The sequence below is a fragment of the Zophobas morio genome, unplaced genomic scaffold, assembly GCF_036711695.1.
Source record: "Zophobas morio isolate AGI-343-1 ecotype UQ-CSIRO unplaced genomic scaffold, CSIRO_AGI_Zmor_V1 ptg000044l, whole genome shotgun sequence".
In the NCBI taxonomy this organism is placed as follows: domain Eukaryota; kingdom Metazoa; phylum Arthropoda; class Insecta; order Coleoptera; family Tenebrionidae; genus Zophobas; species Zophobas morio.
The window spans coordinates 9,870,772-9,893,677 of NW_026972149.1; the positions used below are offsets into that span (position 1 = coordinate 9,870,772).

The window sequence follows — 22,906 nt, forward strand, 5'->3', positions numbered from 1 at the left end:
GAACAGGTTGTGTCAAACAAAGCAAATTCGCAAATTGATGACGCAAATCACCCGATTTTCATTTCCTCGCTCCTACTTATAAACGCATCATTCAGACTCGGATTACTTCAAAGAATTGATTGTTTGCCCATAGTCTGCTCACGAAAATCTCACGCAATTTACGAAAAATACCACCCTACCTGTTTTCATAAAGAAGCATTTATCAGACAACCGCTACACTTAACGATTTTAATTTTACACGAACAGATGCCCGACTTACGCGGGCTAAGCGTGCAAATACATGTTAAAATAATTGGCTGATTTTGCCACATCGTTATTGGCAAATAACATAACAATTAATACATAAACTGTTTAATTTCTTATATGTAGATTAAGGCCAGGTGGCCAAAAAATTGTGTACAAAATGGGAGGTAAGCAAATTTGTCCAAGCATATCATTTACCAAACAAAGAGGCTGTTACGGTAGCCAAGGCATTTGTCTTAATGAGATTTTAGAAATTTGTAGACCTTTTTAAACAATTACTTTATAGTAATTGTCTTAAACGTAGCAATAAGATAGGAGGGATGTCATGGTACATAAAAATAGGAATCTGATTTAACCTAATCGAAAAATTTGAAATTGCATAAGCTATATCATCTTCTTTACACGCACAGTCGGTGATATTAATGCCGACGTTGTAGTTGGACCGAACCAATAATTAGATTATTATTGTTTGTTGTGGGGGGATGCCAAAATCGTGTGTAGACTATAGTGTGTCGGCGTCGATGAAGGGTGAAGGCGGACCCGAGGCCTGTGTAATGAAGCGGTAATTTTTCGACTAGAAATGTGTGAAGCTTCGAAAACACGGATAATACGAGCAGCTTTACGACAAAACTCATTATAACTGATATTATCTTTGTGTCAGTACGTGACATCAATTTATTTTTAATTTTATACACAATAGAGCAGCGTTAATGCAACGACGTTAATGCAACGTTGAAATTTTTAATCATATTAAATTTCTGCGAGCGTCGTAGTACAATCACGACGTAAACACTTGCAATAAAATTGATACCTAATTTTATGCTCGGCATACATGCTTTTAGTTGATGGGAGTTCACCATGCTCGCAATTAATGGCTTTCCCGAACTGCTCGAGTGTTTCTTAATAAGTGAATTGCAACAGAATTGATCGTCTATTTTTACAAGCAGAGCACTTCTAATGCACCAATTAAAGGGAGCCTGGGTTTCGCGTTCAGACTACTTAATTTTTTCAATTAAACTCAAATTTAGTACCAGTTGAGAGTCAGTTAACTCGAAACCGGTCTGTTTTCAGTTCCCGCGAGACAAGAATTCGAGAATTAGATTAAAAATGGTAATTTTCAGGCTCTGCTACTCCAGCCTGTGAATTTTTTCCGAGCGAAGACTAAATAGAATTCGGCTAGTTGGCTTCAAAACGTCATTTCCGCACAAACAGACTCGTAAACACGTTTTTTCGACCGAAAACTTGTCCAAATGATCGCGGCTATATGGGAGCAAAAAGTTTTACTTACCTGATCAAATAAAGATGGATCTTGGCCACATGATCCGTTTTTGTGAGAGTTAGCAACTTTTCAAATTTGCATTTTTTACTATGAAATCGATGCCGACAAATTAATGGGAGGGACCGATCCACTCCGGCGATCAATAAATTGACGACGTTCCCACAGAACCATCAATATTTAGTTACAAAAGTCGATTCAAACTGGACTGTCGACCAGATGTCGCACCTGTGACCGATTTTCGCGCGGACCAGTATACTACACCTTCGGGTTTTTCAAATTCGGATGAATCATTTTCAGAGCCCGACTGTCGGATTTTGAGAATAAATATAGATAATTTACAGCTACACTTAGCACTCGTCTATTCGGAGCTCGTAATCTCAATATTTTCCGGGCGAACTTTATCCAGATGTACGCGCACCTACTAGACATCCGTACGCGAGCAAACAGTAGCTGCATTGGCGAAGTATTTATTTAATAGGAGAAAATCGCTCTGAACTCTATTACAGCAGTTTCAATCAAATTTAGTGCTCAAACGTCACTATCAAATATTTAATTTTACGGTATTGGTGCAGACGATATTGTTGATTTGTACCGTTCGGATTAATTATTGCTGGTTGTTTTGGTGTGTGTGTTCGTTCTATTAGTAGTCGACGTAGTGCGGTAAGCGTCGCCTAATTCCCGCACCCTTTCCTCGGCTTTCGCGATTTTTCCACCAATTTGTTTTCCGGTATTCGGTAAGTTGGGTTAATTAAAGGATGTTTATAATTTTTGTTTGAAATTAAACTGGTCCGGGTTTTAATCCGGTGCGGTTCATGCAGATTCCGCCGTAACAGGATTGTTTAAAATTGGGTAGTAAACTTTAGATTTTACGGGAGATGATTTTGTTGATTATAATCCTTCTTAAGCGCGCTGCTTGTTAACTTTGTTTATTGTTTTACACTTTGGGTAAACTGAAATTACACGTTTTTTCTTCTCACCGCAATTACAGAAGAAAACCGAGTTACAAACGATTTATGCTTCTCAGATAATTATAATTATTTAAAGGATTTGAGTTGCCTCGAACTTGCGTCTGATGCGGTCGACCGCTCCGCCAACTTCGCTTAAGCGCGTAAGATGGGGAAAATCAAAATAACGGAAAAGAGGGTTTCGACGAAAGCATTTCACGTGGACCGTGATGCACCCGCAGACTTAGGATTTATTTACTACGAGGATAAAGCGGACGTATCCGCTTCGGTCACTCCAAAAAAACGTACCGACACATCATTCCTTATATATATAAATATACCTATATATAACCAACTATAATTTCCACGTTCATTCATTAACAATTTACCATCATTCTGACGTCCGTATACGGACGCCACTTTGCGATTATAAAGAAAACATTCCTGAGGTATCGAGGATGCTTCTACATTTTTTCGGACGTCAAAATGAACGAAAAGAAACGACGTTTTTCATAACAATATCGAGGAAATTTAACGCCACCGAAAATATACTTTATTCTGAAGACTGGGTTTGTTTGAGTGTGCTTCAGGGACGAAAGAAATTCTGTCTAAATAACTCTAGATCAATTTTTTTAACACTCTATTTAAACACGTAACTTGAAGCCCATTTTTTAACAAACATAATTTAATTTTTTTTCCTATCATCATGAATAAATAAATTTAACTGTTTGTTCTGTAATCACTAAATTATTCTTCGTCCTTTGAACAATTCTGAGACGACGAAATTAAATAAATAAGGACAATTGTTGAATGTACGACGTAAGTAAACCTTTCGTGAAAAAACAGACACCATAAGTAATACATTAAGAAAAGAAGTAAACATGAATTATTAAATGGTATCTAAAAAGCGTTGAAATGATGGTATCCTGTGCAAATTTGTATAAATTGGATGGCAGATAGGCGGTGATATGAAAGTAAAATATACGTCGGACGTCATCGTGATATCTGTATGAAATGCGTTTAAATGATATCAAAACACAAAATGTATTTTTAATTTGTAGAATTCGTCTATTTCTGTAATTTGTCACGGACGTCAAATTGATAGCCGGGTGTATAATGGTAGCGTATTTAGTAAAACGAGAGGTGTCTTGCGGGCCTGTCGAATCGCTCACGTGCTTCTGGGCGCCGTCTATGCCCGCAATAATTATTTTCGGGGTTCCCCTTGCGTGGCGCACTTCTCGGCGCCCCGCACAACCGCCGCCCCCGAGCCAATTAAAGCGAGATATCCTGTGCGAGCCGGCGGCGGCTCCGCGAGAACGCTCCGAAAATTGCGATTTCAGCTCATTGTTCTCGTTGTTTCAGTGATGCGGTGCGGTGTTGCGATCGCGGCCGGCCGGGGCATGCACTGGCCGCCGTCTTCATGGTGGTGAGGAGCGCTCGCGCTGGACCCGCGGTGGAAAAGGGGGCCAACATCGTGGCGGGCCTCTGGCTGCTGCTTCTGGCGGGGCTGTGGGGTCGCGCATTTGGGGGGATGCTCCTGGCGCAGTACCCGGGCCCCGCCGATCCACCGATCCACTTCTCGCACCTGGCGATCGACCACCAGACGAAGAAGATCTTCGCCGCGGGCACCAACCGCCTGCTCCAGCTCGACGCCGACCTGAACCTGGAGCACTCGGTGATGACCGGTCCGAAGAACGACAGCCCCTCGTGCCACGCCAGCGGCTGCACGGACGCCGACGTGCCGCTAGCGCTCACCGACAACCACAACAAGATTTTACTGATCGAGCCGGAGTCGAGGACGCTCATTTTGTGTGGTTCGATTTTCCAAGGTGCGTGCTATAAGTATAAACTGAGCAACGTCAGTGCGGAGCCGGACTTTATTCCGAGGGCGATCGCCGCCAACGATGCGAATGCCTCGACGTACGCGTACATCGGGCCCAAGAGCTACAATCTCTGGGGGCGCTCGAATATATTGTATGTGGGGACGACTTTCACGAACAACGGGGAGTACCGGCATGACGTACCAGCGATTGCTAGTAGAGACCTGGACACGCTGGATATCGCTGAGTACTCTTTCAGCAAACAGTCACATTTGAGCATCGACGTCAAATATAGAGACCACTTCATAGTGCAGTATGTCTACGGGTTCAACGCAAGCGATTACGCGTACTTTCTTATAGTCCAGAAACAGTCGCACCTGCCGGGACAGGAAGAACAAGGCTACGTTTCGAGGTTATCCAGGACTTGTATTAACGACGCCAACTACGACAGCTACACCGAAGTGACGCTCCAGTGCGTCGATGGTGATCAAAAATACAACCTGGTGCAAGATGCGAAAATCGCGACGGCTGGAGAAGAACTGGCCAATTCCCTAGGGATTACAATCGGGACGGCGGTTTTAATCGCCGTTTTTAGACCAGCCCGTGGGATCACCAACGAACCTCAACCACACTCAGCTCTCTGTCTTTACCCTTTGCGTGATATCGAAGCCAAATTCATCGAAAACATTCACATGTGTTTCAACGGGAGCGTCAAATATAGGAACATGGGCTACGTTTCGGGGCTAATCCTCGACGGGAAATGTCCCACGAGCGGGTCCGCGGGCAACATTCCGAATTTTTGCGAAGTCGGCTTAAAAATTAGCGGCGCAACTCCAATCGTGGGCACTGCGGCTCTAGTATTTCCTAATATCTCTCTATCGGCTGTTTCCACCGCATCGACAGGAAGACATGTGTTAGCATTCCTCGGAACTACAGACGGGAAATTGAAAAAGGTACTTTTATCGGGACCTGTTCCTACAGAATATGAGGAAGTTGTAGTCGACGAAGGTAACTCTATATTACCCGACACGACTCTCTCGACTTCAGGAGATTACCTCTACGTCCTCTCTACGTCAAAGGTAACGTATGACTTCGCCAACCCCCAACCCCGAATTACATGCGAAAGTTTTGACAATGTGGGCGAATCTCACTCATTAGCTCTCACAGCGTGGCCTCAACCCGATCATCACGGGCAGAATTTGCAGGTAGGTCCAAACTACAACGAAATTTACGTATCGTCTAGTAGACCATGAAATTGATTTTTGACACTTTATTTGAACCGTAACTGTCAAAATGAATAACGGTGTAAGAACTTGTAATTCTGCTGTTGTTGATCGAGAAGGTACACTATGAAGGGCTAGTGTAGGTCGATTCCGCCTATAGGATCAAAACTTTGGTGTTCGATTGTATATCGGTGAATTTCTAGATATCAAAAATTAACGTCGAGCACTGCAGCAGCTACAACAACTGTTCGGCTTGCTTAGAATCAAAAGATCCCTATTGCGGGTGGTGTTCTCTTGAAAAGAAGTAGGTTTTAATTACGCACTTGCTCTCAGTATTAAGCGATTGTTTGTAGGTGCACTGTTCGCAGTGCTTGCCTGAAGGCCTCTCACAGCCCTCCCCGTTGGTTGTCGCTAGGCACGGGGCAACAGTGTATAGACTTCGAGCAAGTCTTACCCGAACGAATTCCGATTAATCAAATGACAACCGTCCGTCTTACAATAAAAACTCTTCCAGAACTTCCATATGGTGCTAAATATAAGTGTGTGTTTGGTTCCGCGGAACCCATCGATGCCGTCGTGACGGAATTCGGACTGTCTTGTCCGACACCTGATGTCTTGAGACGTCCACAAATTCCACCGCTGAAAGACCACGTGCTCGTACCGCTCAGCGTACGTTCCTCGGAAACGAACAAAGATTTCGTATCGAGAAACTTCGCCTATTACGACTGTTCTAAACACACCACTTGTATGCAATGTGTCAAGTCGCAGTGGGCGTGCAATTGGTGTGTCTATGAAAACAAATGTACACACAATACCTCAGTCTGTCAACGCAACATCATTAGCGGCGAAAACGTAAGATGATAAAGTCGTCGGAAAGCAGCGGCCGGTGTATACGTTTTTTCTTTTTGTTTGTAGAATCCCGTGCATTTGCCAAACCACGGGTTCGAGTATTGTCCGCAGTTTCGTCGGCGCGACGTCATTTTGTTGCCGACGAACGTGCCCAAACAGATGGTTTTCGAGGTTAAAAATTTACCCCACCCGCAAGCTGCTCACTCGGGATTTCAATGCATTATAATTATCGAAGGTGCTACAATGTTAGTCCCGGCTCGAGTGGCTTACAATAAGCATATTGTTTGTGATAACACTACAGTGAGTCGAGTTAAGATCCTCGTCTAATTCCCGTATTAATTAATTAACATTTCAGTACTCGTACGAGGCAAACGAAGGGGAGTACGAAGCTAACGTGACGGTTGTTTGGAACAGAAACCACCACATTGACTCGATGACGGTGAAATTGTATAAATGTGATATATTGGGTTCGCACCGCGAACACGCGGACTGCTCTCTTTGCGTTACCAGAAACTCAAAATACCAGTGCACCTGGTGCGGAAACACTTGCACTTATAGCGAGACCTGCCAGCAAATACCTCACATTGAGTGTCCGAGGCCTCGAATCGACATGGTAAAGACCGAGTCCGGGCCCAAAACGCGCAAAAACGGTCGGCCGTTTTGGCAGAAGTGTGGCGCGGTTTGGGCCGGGGACTCGTTAGCTTGGGGCGCCGACCCTAATTAAGCAATTCATTTATATCAGCTGTGCAGGACCAGTTGATATCACACCGCTTTGTTTATAGATTAAGCCGCTGAGCGGGCCGATAGAGGGCGGCACCTTGGTGACGATAGAAGGCAGTAACCTAGGCTTGAAAAAGGAAGACGTTCAAGGGAAAATCAAAATCGGGGATGTACCCTGCGAGCTCGTCAACTACGAGGTTTCGGTGAAAATCCAGTGCGTGACGGGACCGTCGGGAGGCGAGATGACCGCCCCAATAATAGTAGGCAACGAAGCCGGGTTTACCGAGTCGTCGGTGGAGTTCAGTTACAAAGACATTAAGCTGTTCGGGATAGATCCGACGAAGGGGCCTCTGTCCGGCGGCACCCAGTTGGCGATTAGGGGACAGTATCTGAATATCGGCTCGGAAATAACCGCGTATTTAGACGATTACGTCTGTCAGGTTAATTTAACTCAAGCTTCTAGCGGACGTTTGACTTGTATTACGTCGCGAGCACACGAGTCTGTGAATATAGCTAAACTTACTTTAAGTATAGATGGCGCTAATCGTACTTTAGAAGGTAATCCGTTTAATTACACGCAAGATCCCACGATTATGGAAATTAAGCCGTTGAAAAGTTTTGTGTCTGGAGGAAGAATGATTTTTGTTCATGGCACTAATTTAAGCAGCATTCAGGCTCCCGAAATGGAGGTTTATTCAGATGGCGAACCTTCCGTCGCTATTAATAAAACTTCTTGTACAGTCTTAAGTGCTACACAAATTGAATGTCCGAGTCCTTCAGTTAATCGCCAGTTTCTTTTAGCCAGTAGCAGAGCTAGAAGATCACTTAGACAGCCGTCTGCCATTAAAGTAAGTACTGTTTTTTACCGTCCCGACCGATATCTGATAGTCCGACTATATTCCAGATGCCAGAAGCTCAGCTTATTGTCAAAATCGGTTTTATTATGGACAATGTACAGTCGGTTAAGGACTTAGATAAGCATTTTCCTAATTTAAGAAGTCAGTTGTTATACGTAGAAGACCCTAAGTTTTTTAAATTTCCTAATCAAATTAAGCTTTATAAAGGTGATACGTTAGTTATAGAGGGCGAAAACTTAAACATGGCTAGTGATGAAACTGATGTAGTTGTAACAATAGGGACAAAACCGTGCAACGTCACCGGTTTAGCAATGAGTCAGTTGGTTTGTTCACCACCTGAACAACAACCACTCGACACAGACGAGAACGGCGTAAAGGTACTTTTCTACATCGATCTGATTCCTCCACTACACGCCACTATTTCAGACTGATACTAATCTTCCTTTGGTCGTGGTACGAGTAGGAAGAAACCTGAGGTTTCCGCTGGGTTATTTACGTTACGACATATATAAAAGCTTCGCTTTCCCCCCAGAAGCAATGGCTATGATAGCGGCCGGTTCAATTTTATTCGTCTTGTTTTTTTTCGCTGTACTCTTCGTATATCGTCGTAAATCCACTCAAGCGGAACGCGAATACAAACGTATTCAAATACAAATGGATACATTAGAGAGTAACGTAAGATCTGAATGTAAATTAGGTAAGATACGAAAATTTACTTCGTTACATTTTTTTGAATAATTAGAATTTTTAGCATTTGCCGAACTTCAAACCGACATGACTGATCTCACCGCGGACTTGGAAAATTCAGGAATACCAACCTTGGATCATACTAGTTACATCATGAAAGTGTTTTTCCCGGGAGTGAGCGATCACCCGATTTTAAACGCACCAAAGGTATTCCCTTCCAATGTGACTTAACGTAAGTGACTTAACTGTGTTGTAGGTGCGCATTAACGGACCGCGGACTAACTATGACACGGCAATGCTACAATTTGAGCAGTTAATCAACAATAAACACTTTGTATTAGTTTTTATAGAAATTTTAGAGTCCCAGAAGTCTTTTAACATACGTGATAAGTACGCACACTTGTTATTATTATTATTATTATTTTGTATTTATGCGAGTTTTACGTTACAGAGTGACTGTTGCGTCGTTGTTGATGGTAGTTTTAATGGGCAAAATGGAATACGCCACCGATATATTAAAAAGTTTGCTTCTACGTTTGATAGATAAGTCGGTTAACACAAAGCATCCGCAACTTATGTTACGAAGAACCGAAAGTGTGGTTGAGAAGATGTTAACCAACTGGATGGCGCTTTGTATGTACTATTATTTAAAAGAGTACGCAGGTTCTTCGTTGTTTTTGTTATTTAAAGCGATTAAGCATCAGATAGAGAAAGGCTTGGTAGATGCGATCACGCACGACGCTCGTTATTCTTTATCTGAAGAAAGGTTGTTAAGAGAACAAGTAGAACATAATCCTGTGGTAATACTACTTAGTAGATTTCGTAGTTCGTTTGTTTCACTTACGTGTTTTCAGACTTTGCACATTGTGCAAGACGATTTAGATGAAAAAATTCAATGTAAAGTTTTAGACTGTGATACAATCAGTCAAGTCAAATCTAAAATCTTAGATGCTCTCTTTAAAAATACACCATTTTCGTTGCGTCCTTCAATACATGAGGTTGATTTAGAGTGGCGACATGGAAGGGGTGGCCACTTAACCCTTCAAGACGAAGACTTAACTACGAAAACTGTCGGGTCGTGGAAAAAATTAAACACTTTGGCTCATTACGGTGTTAAGGAAAGTGCAGTAATGTCACTAATTTCACGACAGAATGACAGTTTTAATAACTGTAAACAACCTTGTCATAATTGTGAGTATAATAAGTACCTGCATTGTTTTACCTAATGGCCGCTATTTAGGTGTGGCAGGCATGTACTTTAACAATTCTCAATCACCCATAATTACAACAAACGGCGACGTCGAAACTGGAACTAATCCAAGGATATATCATCTCGTTAAACCCATAGACGATCATCAATTCCCCAACAACAAACTAGCCGAGAGAACTCATAAAGCTATACCAGAGATATTTTTGACGCGACTTTTATCCACCAAAGGGACGATTCAAAAATTCGTTGATGATTTCTTTTTAACTATATTGACAGTAAACGAGGCGCTACCCCCAGCGGTGAAATGGTTGTTCGACCTTTTGGACGAAGCGGCAAGAAAACATGGAATCCAAGACCCTGAAGTTGTACACGCGTGGAAATCGAATAGTCTTCCTCTTAGATTTTGGGTTAATTTTATAAAAAATCCCGACTTTATATTTGATATAAATAAAACTACAACTTTGGACTCTTGCTTGTCTGTTATAGCGCAAACTTTCATGGATTCTTGCTCCACCACCGAGCACAGGTTGGGCAAGGACTCTCCGTCTAACAAGCTACTGTTTGCAAAGGTGAGTACCATAACCGGTTCCGGTTTTGACTTGTTCGATTCGGTTTTGTGACTAGGATATCCCTCGGTACCGAGAAATGGTGGCCCAGTTCTACCACGACGTGGCCACCTTGCCCGTAATCACCGATCAAGAAATGGGTTCCGCCATGCAGCAGCTGTCTGCTCAACAAGCCGACGAGTTCGACACGGTGGCGGCTCTGAAGGAGTTGTACATCTACGTGACGAAGTACAGAGAGCAGGTGAGTGGGAGCGGAGTGCGGGGTGCATGCTGATGTATTTTTTTAGATAATCGAGGCTCTGAAAAACGATATAAACTGCCGTCGGTTGCATTTGGCACAAAGGCTGGATAGTGTTGCTTATACCCTCGGAGGTGAAGACACTTCAGCTTGCTGACCTCGTCAGTCACCTGATCCCCTGCTGCCCCGACCCTTGGCGCCCTGATTCCATGCGCATTTTGCACCGACACGCCGATAGAGGGAGCATGTGGGTGCATATGAGCGTGTTATACTGTGATATGGCGCACGATCAGGTGACTGTGATTGGATGCGTACTTACCCTCCAGCGGCTGCTAGTTTCCTTCCTGAGTGCCTCGCTACGCTGATGGGACGTGACATGGACAGTGTATACGCGCAGTGGCGCACTTATATAGCGCACTTTTGTTCGGTCCGGTTAGCTTAGTTTTAAGTAGAAGTTTATAGACATTCATTCTACATGTATCCGACTGATACGATAGTGGTTTAAGTTTATCATAACCTTACTTTTAGATATCAGTATTAAATTTTTATTATTTTAACTTGGCTATTATTGCAGGAGCGGTTTGTCTGAATCTTTGTTTACTATCAGTCGTGTATATGATGAAATAGTGATCTGTGCCGGAACTATATTTATGTGGAATCGTCTTCACGTCCAGTGATTTGTACGTTACTATTTTAATTATGTTTAATATAAAACAGTGCATACTTGTATCTTAACTATTATATATTTTTTTTGTACATACTTCAATTGTGCATATAGATTATTATATCGGATTTATAAAAGTGTTTATATTTAAGCAAACATTCATTCGTAATTAATTTTATTAGATTGTGTTAGAGTACATTTTTATCCTAACAGCAATTTTTACGAACAATTTATTGTATATGTCGTAACTGCTTATTTAAAATGTGACTATACACACACAATATGTACATTTTAATTTAATACGTAGTCACAAGATATATATTTTTATTGATCCATCAAAGCAAGTATACATCACACTTTGTAGTCATATTTTAAATCTGCTCTTATAAATTTTTATATTTAAACTATTGATGTTTGAATTCTCAAAGTTAATATACGAAAAAGTTAGATAAAAATGTTTGTTACATGCAATTTTAAGGTGACTTATTTTATTTAAATTCAATTTTTTCAGTGTCAATTTTTTAGTCGCTTATATTTCTCTTTTATATTTTTGGTAATGTGATCGTGAATTAAAGCTTTTTATATAAAGTGTATTGTTTAGTGATATTTTTTTACTCTATTAAACATGTATTCCAAAAATTTTTATTTTTTTCATTAAGTTCGAAAATTGTCCTCATTTCGTTTCTTTTCTCGATGTATAGACACCTAAAACTATTCTTACTGTGTGCACATCATACAACACATTCATTGATCAAAGTGTAAACAATAAATACTATTTTTACTGTGAACCGTTCAATCCGCAGAATAACAACACCAGTCAGTTACATTAATAAAGCAAAATTACAGATGTATTTTCCTCAAACGTTACAAATATCTGTACGTTCCAAAAATTTTTAAATCTTTGTGTACTTCCAAAGTCTCCCAAAAATAAAGAGCATTTCAAAATGTGTTGTTCTGTTTGAAATCTTAAAATCACGATGAGCCACACTTGAATTTAAAATCTTGAAAATTTTAAACGAGCTGGATTCTACAGAATTCGTAAAAATGTGCACAGCAAATATGATACATAAAAAAGTAACCGTGATAAAGTAATTGAACAAAAAGTGATAGGTAAGTAACGTTGTGCTTCATGGTAACCCTCGTAGTAGTGACAAAATCTATCACATTACGGAAGTTTGGAGCAGAAATTAAGCGCCAATCAACAAGAGGTAAGTTACATTGTCACTGTCTTTTTTTATAAAGTCATCAGACTTTCTTTTGTATTTTATAATCATTGTTCAGTATTTTAAATACGGTAATTACACTTCCCTTTCCTGTTTTCAACTGACGTAAAAAAGATAAAGGCAAGAAAATGTGTAAGTTCGTTTGTTAAAAGCAGAATCAATGAAAAATTAATTAAACAAACTTGAAACGTCTGTAAGCCCTCTTCCTAATTGACGTCACTGGTTTTGAGACGCCACTGGTGTTGATAGTGTGTCCTGATTATCGGCTGAAAATGGAACCAAAAATTTAGAACCCAGTGTTTTAGTGTTTTTTAAGTCGTTTCGAAAGAAGTTGACCCAAAAACGGTTGGTTTGGATGGTTTTTGGATTTAATTTGTAAAAAAGGGCGCCATCTAGGAAGGCGGTTAGTAAACGCTCGAAATTTGAAAGTGGAGTACGTGAGCAAGCGCTTGCGTGCAGACGGTTGAGAAGCCAGCGCCAACTAGAATCATTTCGAGAATGCAGGGGAAGTGTGTACTACTCTTGTGTTTTTCTTAGAGTTTGTGTTTATTTCTTGTGAGATCGAGTATTGAAACTGTTTGCGAACGTTAGCCTCTTAACCAGTGATCGCTAATGCTTTCACGTGAATGTGTGTAGCAAACTTGAATTATTTTGTAAGAAATTTTCTACGGAAAGACAGTTAGTCAGACAATATGGCGGATAATGCACTCGGATACTCTGACACCCAAAAATTTTGCTTTGAGTAAGTTAATTTAACATTCAATTGACAATTTCGGCAATTGAAAAGACTCTTTATTCTATTTATATTCAGGTCATCAAGTCGCCTTCATTCAACTCCTCGTCATTCGCAAACAAAACATAATCGTTTCCCCTAACGTTCTCAATCGAATTTGTGTTCAAATTAAATCGTTACTGTTTTTTTGAATAGAAATTGGCCGTGTCGCGCAGGTTTACTCCGAAAATCGGGCGTCGGGTTTCCGTTCGCGTTTTCGGGAGCAGGTGCGCTCGAAGGGGGCCCACCTGGACCCTCTTGGCGGGAAGAAAACCGCCAAAAATTGCAAAAGCCCGCGAAATCATCGCCGCCTTCGTGTTTTAGGTATTACGAGAAGAATTCCTGCAAGAAGCTCGGGTGTGCCTTCATCCACAAGAAAAAGGCAAATATCGAAGTCGTCCAAGTGAAGGCTAAGGAGGGCTTCGTGATCGGGAGATGTAGCAGCATCCCCCTCTGCCGCTACTTTCTGAGAGGGTACTGCACACACGCAGGCAATTGTCGATTCCGCCATGAAATTAGGCCAGTAAACAAGCTTAATGTACCAAATACTACTAGTAATCAGTCCTCAAGGTAGTATCATTCAGCGTGTTAAGACTGTATTAAGAAAGCTATTTTAGCACAAATACGCCATCTACCTCTGCAACTGAGTTGCGCTTGCAAGACGCCCATAAGAATGCTAAGAATGGTACGAAACTAACAGAAATTGCTTCTGGTAACGCTTCTGCACTCTCAAATATGAATAATAGGTGAGTTTGGCCATCTTTCACCAAATTATACTTTCACTCTTTTGTAATAATTAACTTTCTTTGGTCATTAATTGTCTAGTGAATATTTATATTTTTCTAGTTACATAAAATAATGTAATTGAAAAATTTTAAAACTTTGCAGAATCGTCGACGTTTTTTGAGCTGCTTGTTATCGATGATTTCATTCTTGTACTCACCTGTGTTGACAAAATTTGCACTTATGTTTTCTGTGTTGATGTTTTGCTTAATTTTTCGAAATGTGGAGCTAGCTGACTAAGAAATGCAGATGTTTGATTTCTTTCATCAAGTATCCCAGAAATTTGGCATGGAAGGTAAAACAAATTTTTTGTTTAAAATTGATCATTAAGTTTTACACCATATTTACCATAATAATCACAAAATATATTTATAGTATCATTTCGTGGTAAGTTAAATCACTGAACATGTAGTTTGCAATGTGGTTTTTTTTTCACAGCCAACTCACGTTCAGTGCATCCAGAAACTAAAACTTCTCGTTAATACAAAGTTTCACAAACAAAAAACTACTTATGTCACAGCTTTTTACAAAGTTGGCACCATCCGAACTACTAAAACCTTGTGAGAAAAAAGGCGATTTATTGTGCCATAAACACTTTTTTATATAATTTTTAATAATTTTGCTTCATTGACATCTAATAATCTTTAGTAATAAATTTGACTCTGCGACAAGGACCCATAAAGAAGCACAAAAAGATACAAATCGTAAATAATGGGAAAATATATAACAAGGCTACAGTAAACCCAATTTATAGTGTCATGATTGATGGTTAATAGAAAAAATAAATTTTTGGTGAATGATTTAAAGCCACGAACTTGGTAGAATTTAGGACAAAATACATCTTCTAAAATTAATTCACACCCTCCAAATAGGTGATGATGTCATCTCCAAAAATTATCAAGTACATACGAAAAATGTGTTTCAGATGCGATTTTGTTTATGCTTTACTAATATGCTTTTATTTTTTGGCAATGCTTTTTTAATATAATAACGTCATGCTTTAGTGGTAAGAGTTTCGACGGGTTTTGTTCATACAACAAACAAACGTTAAAAAAGTAGCACACGTGATTCATGGTGGTTTTTGTAGTTGAAATCACAATAGTAAATCGGATTTTTGTTCATATTTGTTTTCTGATAGCTGCATTACGTGTTTGGTATCGATTATTAAACAAATAGGTATTTAAGGTGTTGCATACACGTTTTTGTTATGCATGTTTATTTTTTGCAGCACAAAAGGCAAAGTTGATAAAGTAATATTTAAGAAAATTCGCCATTGATTTGTTTTAAAATTGTTCATTGGATTAGATTTGCCCGTTGCACAATCTTTCACGTTGAAATTGAGCCTGGTTTGGAATTTTATTTATAAATCGTTTAACATTGCGTAATGTTAGAGGCATTTAACTTATCTTCGCGCTTAAAAGTGTATCATGTCTTCTGTTTTGAGAATTTTAAACAATATTTTTTGCTTTTCAAATTTCAAAATACTGTTTGCTATTTCAATTAGTAATGTTTTGTTTGCTTCAATGTAGAATGCCACCCATAAAAATACACAGTCCATTGTTCTTGCTGTTTTTAAGTAAATAAAAAAAAAATATTTTCTTTATTTCTTAAGATTTTATTACCTTTTTGTGACGCTCATTCAATTAACAACACAATTACTCAATCAATAAAACGTAAAGTCATCACAATAAACATCTTACACAGCGCGGCACGATTTTCCTATAAATAAAATCTAGCTAAGTATGTCACGTTACAACATTTCGAGAAAGAAAAAATAATTCGCCCATTAGTAATTTACTCATGGTTGACCTTTAAATGTCTGACTTTCAGCGAATCTGAAGACACTCTCATGCCCAGTACCGAGGGAGCAACATGTTCCCCACTAAAAGATTCCCTTTGGGTGAACGCACCAGAATTCGTGCCAAAATACAGCATTGTCGCGAAACCTTTAAGTTACGCAGCGGCTGTCAACCCAAACGGAGCTGTCGCAAATAACAACAGCACAAAACAACTTTGCCCATACGCTAACAAAGATGGTTTCTGCAAGTATCCCCCAGGTGAATGCAGTTACCTCCACGGAGAAATTTGTGATTTGTGCGGCAACGCCGCGTTACACCCAGTGGACGAAGAACTACGAAAGAAACACCGCCAAGACTGTATTAAACAACACGAGAAGAACATGGAACTCTCGTTTGCCATTGCCAGGTCGAAGGAGAAGAGTTGCGGGATTTGCTTCGAGGTAATTATGGAGAAGGCGAACGGTGAACAGAGATTCGGGATCTTGCCCAATTGTAACCACTGCTTCTGCTTGAGCTGCATCAGGAAGTGGAGACAAGCGAGGCAGTTCGAGAACAAGATCATCAGGTAAGCCATGCATGCGCATACAAAATACACGAATGTGCCGCTTACTTCAAAAGAAACGGTAGTATGGTTACCTTTCGTAAAAATTCGTTCCACTATGTGCCGCTTACTCTAAACGAAACTCGTTCGTGGCTTCGCGAATGTTCTGTTTTTGCACGGATTGTTGTTCCAGGGCTTGCCCCGAGTGTCGCGTGACGTCTGATTTCGTGTGCCCGAGTTTGTTCTGGGTGGACACGAAAGAAGACAAAAACAAGTTAATTGATGATTACAAGACGGCACTTTCTACAAAAGACTGCAAATACTTCGATAAAGGGGTTGGTAAATGCCCATTTGGGAACAAATGTTTTTATCGTCACGCGTTTCCTGATGGTCGAGTTTGTGATGTTGGGCCGCCGCCCCGTCAGAGACGTGCAACTAGAGGGTTTGATAATGCTGCGATTGAAGTTCTTCAGGTATTTGTTAGAATTTGTGTTGTGTTTTATTTGACGAATATTTGTAGCAAGTTATCTTGTGGGACTTCTTGGATGAGAGAGAGAATCCGTGGCAGTCTCTAGCGGAAGATTTAGAAGATCTGGCAGATTTTTTTTCCGATTCCGATGAGTCAGATTGGTCTGACTACGATCTGTTTATAAATTAGACAGTCTAATAGTTTGATTTCACTTCAACGTTTCAATTCAGTTTTGTATTTATGGGTTTAAGTTGTTAAAGTGAAGAAAATTAAGTAAGCAGAAGTCTTTATTCCTGTTAATAATTTCTTGTAAATAATGTTTGTTACAATGGTATTGTCTTATTTAATAGAAGGAGTATAGCAATGACACGAGTTATTGCTTGTAACTTAGGAGTTAGAGAAAATGTTCAAGCCTCTCTGTTTTTTTTTTAAGCTATACATTTAATGCATATACATTTCTTTGTTGCTTCAGCCATGTGTTATTAACAATTTTATGAAATATTTTAATGCTTTTGTTTAACACATAGCTATGCAACTGTAGTGTATTGGCCATGTTTAAATATGTATTCAAATTTGTGTTAGTACCAGAGAAACCTCTGATGTTACTTTGTTTCAAAGGCCAGTACCGTTTATATTTTTTCCAAGAAAAACATTTTTGCCTTAAATACTGACATGAGGAACGTCATGTAATTTGATCTTGTTTCTCATTAATTCCATTACTTGGCCATTTAGTTAGGTTTTGTTTTGAAAAAACGTTTCTCAATTATTATATACGCAGTTTTTATATATATTATTAGCGCATGTCTCCAGGGCGACCAGTTTTTACATATTACACCGCAGCTATGTAGTTTCGTTTTACCTCATTGTAAATTCAATATCTTGTCAATAAATTTGTTGTCACTCTATAATTGCGTTTCTCATGGTGCTCATGCAGATAAAATTGGAAACGGGCTGCAGAACAGAGCCTGATACAGATCTGTGATTGTTAGCTTTGTAGGATTAAAAAGTTTAGTTCTAGTATACCGTTGATTCATCTTATCCTTTTGTTATTGTCAAAAACTCAAATTAAACAAATTTCAAAATAGTAAGACATTTCAAGCAATACTAAATGTTTACCTAGAGCTTGTATATTGTCCTATAGGTTTACACTGTTTTGCTTGTGTATGTTCATTACAACATTAGTCATTATATTTTAGTTCATTTGCTTGTATTATATGTATATTATTAAAACAAACTTGGTTGGGGTGGAATAGTTTTAAAAATAATTTCCAGTATATCCAACCCAAAATAAATTAATTATTATTAACATCGGTTTTTTTTAACAGGAAATTCTGTATTACGTACTTATTCCAATAAAATAGTTGCTCCAGTACACAACGTCTTTTCTTATGTGACACATTTGAATCACTTTCGCGCGCTTTTAACTGTCAAAGTATGACATAACCCAACTTTGTGGTCACTCTGTTTTGATTCCGAAAAGAACGTTTTAGGGGCACTGAAATGGGTCTAGTTGAAATTTTTTCGACCGTAAGTACCATTATTCAATTATGACTAGGTTTTTATCAAAATTCTTGTAGCTAAATATGGCAATTAATCATGAACACGAAGAACTGATAAGTTTATTAACGTACCTCGCACACCAGCCTGTTGAAACAATCGTAGATATAGAAAGCACCACAAAAATGGTTTCTGCTTTAATATCGCAACTTTTCGACAAAGATTTTGAAAATAAATTTTTAAACATGTTACATAACCTCAATGACTGCAACCAAATACACGTGTCCAACAATAACAATGTTTTTAAAATACATATCCGGGATACATTCGTCTTTAAATTCCTGCTTATTGTGTCGTTAAAATACAGGAAAAGCCTCTTTATTCAATCAAACAGTACAAAAAGATTTGTTCAAACACTAGTAGAAGAAATTCTTAAAACGATCGATATTCTAAAGTATCAAAGTTCTTATTTGTTAAGGTTTCTCGAGATGATTTTGAGGAAGCGGGAGGATGTCTTGACACCCGATTTATCGCTGTTAATCCTTCAAAACATGAATAAAGCGGCATTTTCTCCATTAACAGGTTTTAAAAACTGTGCCCAGAATGTGAGTAGACTCATATTGAGGTCGTTGCCTCACGCTACGAAGAAGTATTTGTGCAATTTTAACAACCTTCCAATTAAAGGCATTGATTTAAACGATATTTTAAAGCACTGCGAAGAAAAAGAAATTCGCATTGTTTTCACCTTAATCAACAAACAAATTTTAAAATTATTTTGTAATAACACCGATAGCAGAGATGGTTCTTTTTACTACAAAGCGATAACAAGCATTTGTAACTTTGACGAATTCGTCGAAGAAATATGGCCACATTATAGCCACCATTTTCAAAATTTCGATGAAGGGTAAGTGCAAACAGCTGAAAAAAAATCCGTTAGTGTAAACTTGGTTTTAGGGAATTTTATCAAAGTTTTTTGAAGTATTGGATCCCGATAACCGTGAAAGAGTACAAAAGCGACTTTTACACGTTCATTGCTGAAAAAGACGACGTCGACTTTCAATTAAAAGCGTACACGTTACTGGAAACACGCAAAAATGGTTTTTATGACAACTCGTTCGATTTAGACACTTTCAATTTCTTAAAATACGCGAAAACTAGCCACATAGGTTTGAAAATTGTTTGTACGTACTTAAAGAAGCAAATGAAGCCGGACGATTTTGAACTAAATGCTGCTCTGTTTTATCTCAATCACTACTCCCACTCTGAGTTCCCTGATGAAGTTTTGAAAACTCTGAAACATTTGTTTTCGCAAATATTTTTGAACGGTCACATGAATTTGTACAAGTCGGATCTTGCAGATGTACAACTACACCTAAATTTTTTGACTTCGGTTTATCGATTTTGTGGCCGAATTTTAAATGGTGTCAATTATGAAGTGTCCGCGCAACTTCTTAAACTCGTGTGGGATGTGGCGTCAGGTTCTTCTTCCGTTTTAGTCACTTGTTTTAAAATTGATCGAGAAAATGCGTATGAAGTTGGGGGAAATTTATTGTATCAAAAACTACTAAATACAGGCTTTTGGGGAGATACTTTTGGAAGTTTGTTGTTAGTAAATTGTATGGAAAGCCTTCTTGTTCGTGAATTTAAGTATTGCCCGAAGTTAATTCAAGTCGTTAAAGAAAGATACTTAGATGTCATTAACTTGGAAAGCTTGTCAAATATGACTAAGCTTTTAGAAGTTGTAAGTGAAACGGTTTGTTTACAAAGTTCTGAAAAAATTCGCGCCTATGCAGATCTAATTGTATCGTACAAAAAATTACAAGTCGAAGATATTGTAAAGCTGTGCCATATTTTTGAAAATACAGTCCATAATTTTGATCCGCCAAGTATGTTCGTTTGTGTTTTAATCTTAGACATACTAGCAGTCGTTATCACTTACGATGATATCAATGTTAATGCGTTGATAGAAAAAAGTTTGGATTTTTTTGCCAATATTTTCGACGACGATCTTAGCAGTGGTCTAAACACAAAAGACTATAAAGTCCTCGAGTCCCTCATCAACGTAAGTAGTAAAAATTTTTGTTGGCGATTTTGATTGTCAGTAATGTCTATAGAACGTCATCGAGTGTTTGACACTTTCAAAATCCCATTGGTCCGAACTGAACAAAGAGCGACTTTTGGACCACCTGTGTAAAATAATCCAAAGAAGCAACATGAAACGACCGGTTTCTCTGGCCGCCAACTTCGTCAATTTCTTCGGCTCGTCAATGGAATCAGACGAAGACAAAACACTGAAAATAAAATTATTAGACCGAACTTTAAGGTCGCTTTATCATAATAAACAAAGTGGAAAAATTAGACGAAATCCGGAAACCCGACTCGTCATTCACGCTTTGTGTCTTTCAGATAAGAATCTAAACAAGGTAGAATTGAAATGAATTCAAACTTCTTCCACATTAGTTTCTTTGTAGCCATTTCTGGTCTCATCTTTAAATTTCATGCTTGAAGTCCTCTCAAATCCATTATCTTCAGATTCGACTTTATCGTCAACTTTACACAGTTTAGAAGTGTTAGTGTCGGATAATTCGATTCATCAATACACGCTTTCGTTTATTGTGGACATCATCAAGCACTGTATTCGTCTTTTTAACAAACCGAGTTGGATTGTCAGGTGAATAAGTCACGTAGCGACTGGAAATTCCAATTGTAGATTCTTATTGGTTGTGCGGTTTCAAAAAAATCGACCATTGTTGCCAAATTAGAACCTATAACTTGAATTTCCCGCTCAAATTTAAATTTCCGCTAACAGAATTTTCACTACATGGTGCTTAAAATGAGTTTTTTTTAGGAATGCCGATCTGCAACTCATGAAGTCGTTGATCGAGCGATTTTTAGGAGTTTCTCTGGACGAAATCACCCGACCGAAGACAATCGAGGATTTATTCATGTTATTTCCCTCCCTCGTTTCTCATTTTTATGAAGTTTTATCAAAAAAAGAACTAAACGATAGCGCTATTTTAGTGCTTTTGTTTTTCTCGGAATCGCAAATCAAAAATGACATGTTCGTCCAAACCTGTCTAAGGAGAGATTTTGAAAAATTCCGCCACTTGTTTGTTCGGATTATGAAAAATTATTCAAACAATGCGGGATTTTTGGCTATCAGGGCTTTCACGTCGTTGTGTCCGAGTGATAAAATTCCTTCCGTTTTTTCGGAAGTGGTGTATTATATCCAACGGGAGTTCGTGCACATGGACAAGAACGTTTTCGCGAATTTAATTAAACTTCTTCAGGAACTGGATCATAAGTACAAATCGTCGCTAGTCCGAACACGTGAAGGTGTTATCAGTCGTGCTGTGGATGCTCTAGTTAATTATTTAAAGCCATTTAATTGTTTATATTTTAATTTATTATCAGTAAGGTTGTGTACAGTTGAGGACTTATCTGATAAAATCGTCGCGTCTCTTACTGATGAAATAGACTATAAAAAACGCATTTGGCTTAATAATTACATTCCTTTCGTGGTTGCAGAAATCGGGTTTGCTCATCTGGGAATTTTATTAAATAGGATATTACAGTGTCATTTACCCGAATTCTTACAAATTAGAATATTGTCGATTTTGGTGGATAAATCGACTCATAAGTCGTTTCCGGCGACTGCAGTCCTGAAAGTTTTGGTTTTAAAGTTGGCCACGTTGTCCGATGATCAGACATTTTTAATCATGGCCTACTCTAAAACGATTTTGTTAATCTACGAGTTCACACGTGACTTAAGTTTATCGAGTGATTTAATTGCTCAGATTAGACAAGATTTTCAGACCGAGTGTATTTACAAAGTCTTTATTTACGTTTTGGCTTTAGCTCGTTCTGACTTTAAGACTAATGACGAAGTATTTTTAAAGAAATGGGTTAAAAAATACGTGGACGCCATAGACCAAGACGAAGTTTTGGTCGATTTATCCATCACTATAACACATTTATATGGACTTGTGTCAACTGAAGACAGATATGTTGTAATAAAATTAATTTTTTATTTATTGTTAAACGAATCTACTTGTTTTGAAATGTGTAAGTTCGTGTCGTCGTTGACAAATTCGCATTGTTCTTCAGTTTTAGTTAGTCTTGTTAATTTGCTGAATTGTGAAAATTTGATGAGTTATGTAGGTGAAAAGACATTAGTTTTTAAATTGCTATTTGAATTTTATGATTATGTTGATAGTTTATCTGATGATTTGGTAGAATCTGACACCTACTATTTAATTGAAAATGATTGTTCTTTACCTAAGCGGTATATTAAAATGATAATACTTAAATCGTTAAGCGCTTGTACAACGAGAAGTGCTGAACTTTGTAAAACTTGAATAAATTTTTTTGTTGAAAAGTTGTCAAATTTTTAGTCTTGTAGATGAAGTGTCACGTTTTTAGTTTGGAAGTATACGGTCAAAGTAGTGTGTTGTTAGTGTAGTTATTCACGTCGGTCGGTTAGGTGTTGTGTTTTTAATCTAGTAGACAATAAAACAATATT

The 22,906-nt window shown here is 38.7% G+C and overlaps 3 protein-coding genes across 5 annotated transcripts in view; all 3 read left to right on the forward strand.

The window, feature by feature from the left end:
- The window catches only part of LOC135141844 (plexin-B), a 45,774-nt gene extending 33,969 nt beyond the window's left edge, over nucleotides 1-11,805 (forward strand). For 2 of the 3 annotated variants that reach the window (XM_064073367.1, XM_064073366.1), the window contains exons 2-16: nucleotides 3,829-5,365; nucleotides 5,713-5,813; nucleotides 5,863-6,361; nucleotides 6,425-6,658; nucleotides 6,714-6,971; nucleotides 7,141-7,926; nucleotides 7,983-8,312; nucleotides 8,362-8,632; nucleotides 8,687-8,829; nucleotides 8,879-9,012; nucleotides 9,074-9,422; nucleotides 9,477-9,813; nucleotides 9,863-10,401; nucleotides 10,457-10,639; nucleotides 10,686-11,804. In XM_064073367.1, the coding sequence (XP_063929437.1) occupies nucleotides 3,887-5,365; nucleotides 5,713-5,813; nucleotides 5,863-6,361; nucleotides 6,425-6,658; nucleotides 6,714-6,971; nucleotides 7,141-7,926; nucleotides 7,983-8,312; nucleotides 8,362-8,632; nucleotides 8,687-8,829; nucleotides 8,879-9,012; nucleotides 9,074-9,422; nucleotides 9,477-9,813; nucleotides 9,863-10,401; nucleotides 10,457-10,639; nucleotides 10,686-10,793 (5,751 nt within the window). In that variant the 5' untranslated portion in view covers nucleotides 3,829-3,886 and the 3' untranslated portion in view covers nucleotides 10,794-11,804. Of the gene's footprint in view, nucleotides 1-3,828; nucleotides 5,366-5,712; nucleotides 5,814-5,862; nucleotides 6,362-6,424; nucleotides 6,659-6,713; nucleotides 6,972-7,140; nucleotides 7,927-7,982; nucleotides 8,313-8,361; nucleotides 8,633-8,686; nucleotides 8,830-8,878; nucleotides 9,013-9,073; nucleotides 9,423-9,476; nucleotides 9,814-9,862; nucleotides 10,402-10,456; nucleotides 10,640-10,685 lie in introns of all 3 variants that reach the window. The other variant, XM_064073368.1, reaches the window with a different exon arrangement.
- A 1,187-nt stretch (nucleotides 11,806-12,992) lies between these two features.
- On the forward strand, nucleotides 12,993-18,193 carry LOC135141381 (probable E3 ubiquitin-protein ligase makorin-1). Its single transcript, XM_064072437.1, has 6 exons — nucleotides 12,993-13,265; nucleotides 13,620-13,865; nucleotides 13,913-14,041; nucleotides 15,909-16,442; nucleotides 16,612-16,891; nucleotides 16,939-18,193. The coding sequence occupies exons 1-6, from the start codon at nucleotides 13,216-13,218 to the stop codon at nucleotides 17,074-17,076; spliced, it is 1,377 nt and encodes a 458-aa protein (XP_063928507.1). The 5' UTR covers nucleotides 12,993-13,215; the 3' UTR covers nucleotides 17,077-18,193.
- Nucleotides 18,194-18,311: 118 nt separating this feature from the next.
- Nucleotides 18,312-22,742, forward strand: LOC135141366 (uncharacterized). The gene is made up of 6 exons (XM_064072414.1): nucleotides 18,312-18,414; nucleotides 18,465-19,288; nucleotides 19,339-20,446; nucleotides 20,499-20,807; nucleotides 20,856-21,055; nucleotides 21,233-22,742. Exons 1-6 carry the CDS (start codon nucleotides 18,388-18,390, stop codon nucleotides 22,740-22,742), a joined length of 3,978 nt encoding a protein of 1,325 aa, XP_063928484.1. The 5' UTR covers nucleotides 18,312-18,387.
- Nucleotides 22,743-22,906: the final 164 nt, after the last annotated feature.

Coding starts and splice junctions, on each gene's coding strand:
- LOC135141381 (XM_064072437.1), top strand. CDS start 13,216: ATGGCGGATAATGCACTCGGATACTCTGACACCCAAAAATTTTGCTTT. Junction 16,443..16,611: donor TTCGAGAACAAGATCATCAG/GTAAGCCATGCA, acceptor TTGTTGTTCCAG/GGCTTGCCCCGAGTGTCGCG. Junction 16,892..16,938: donor CTGCGATTGAAGTTCTTCAG/GTATTTGTTAGA, acceptor GAATATTTGTAG/CAAGTTATCTTGTGGGACTT.
- LOC135141366 (XM_064072414.1), top strand. CDS start 18,388: ATGGGTCTAGTTGAAATTTTTTCGACC. Junction 18,415..18,464: donor TAGTTGAAATTTTTTCGACC/GTAAGTACCATT, acceptor AAATTCTTGTAG/CTAAATATGGCAATTAATCA. Junction 20,447..20,498: donor TCCTCGAGTCCCTCATCAAC/GTAAGTAGTAAA, acceptor TAATGTCTATAG/AACGTCATCGAGTGTTTGAC.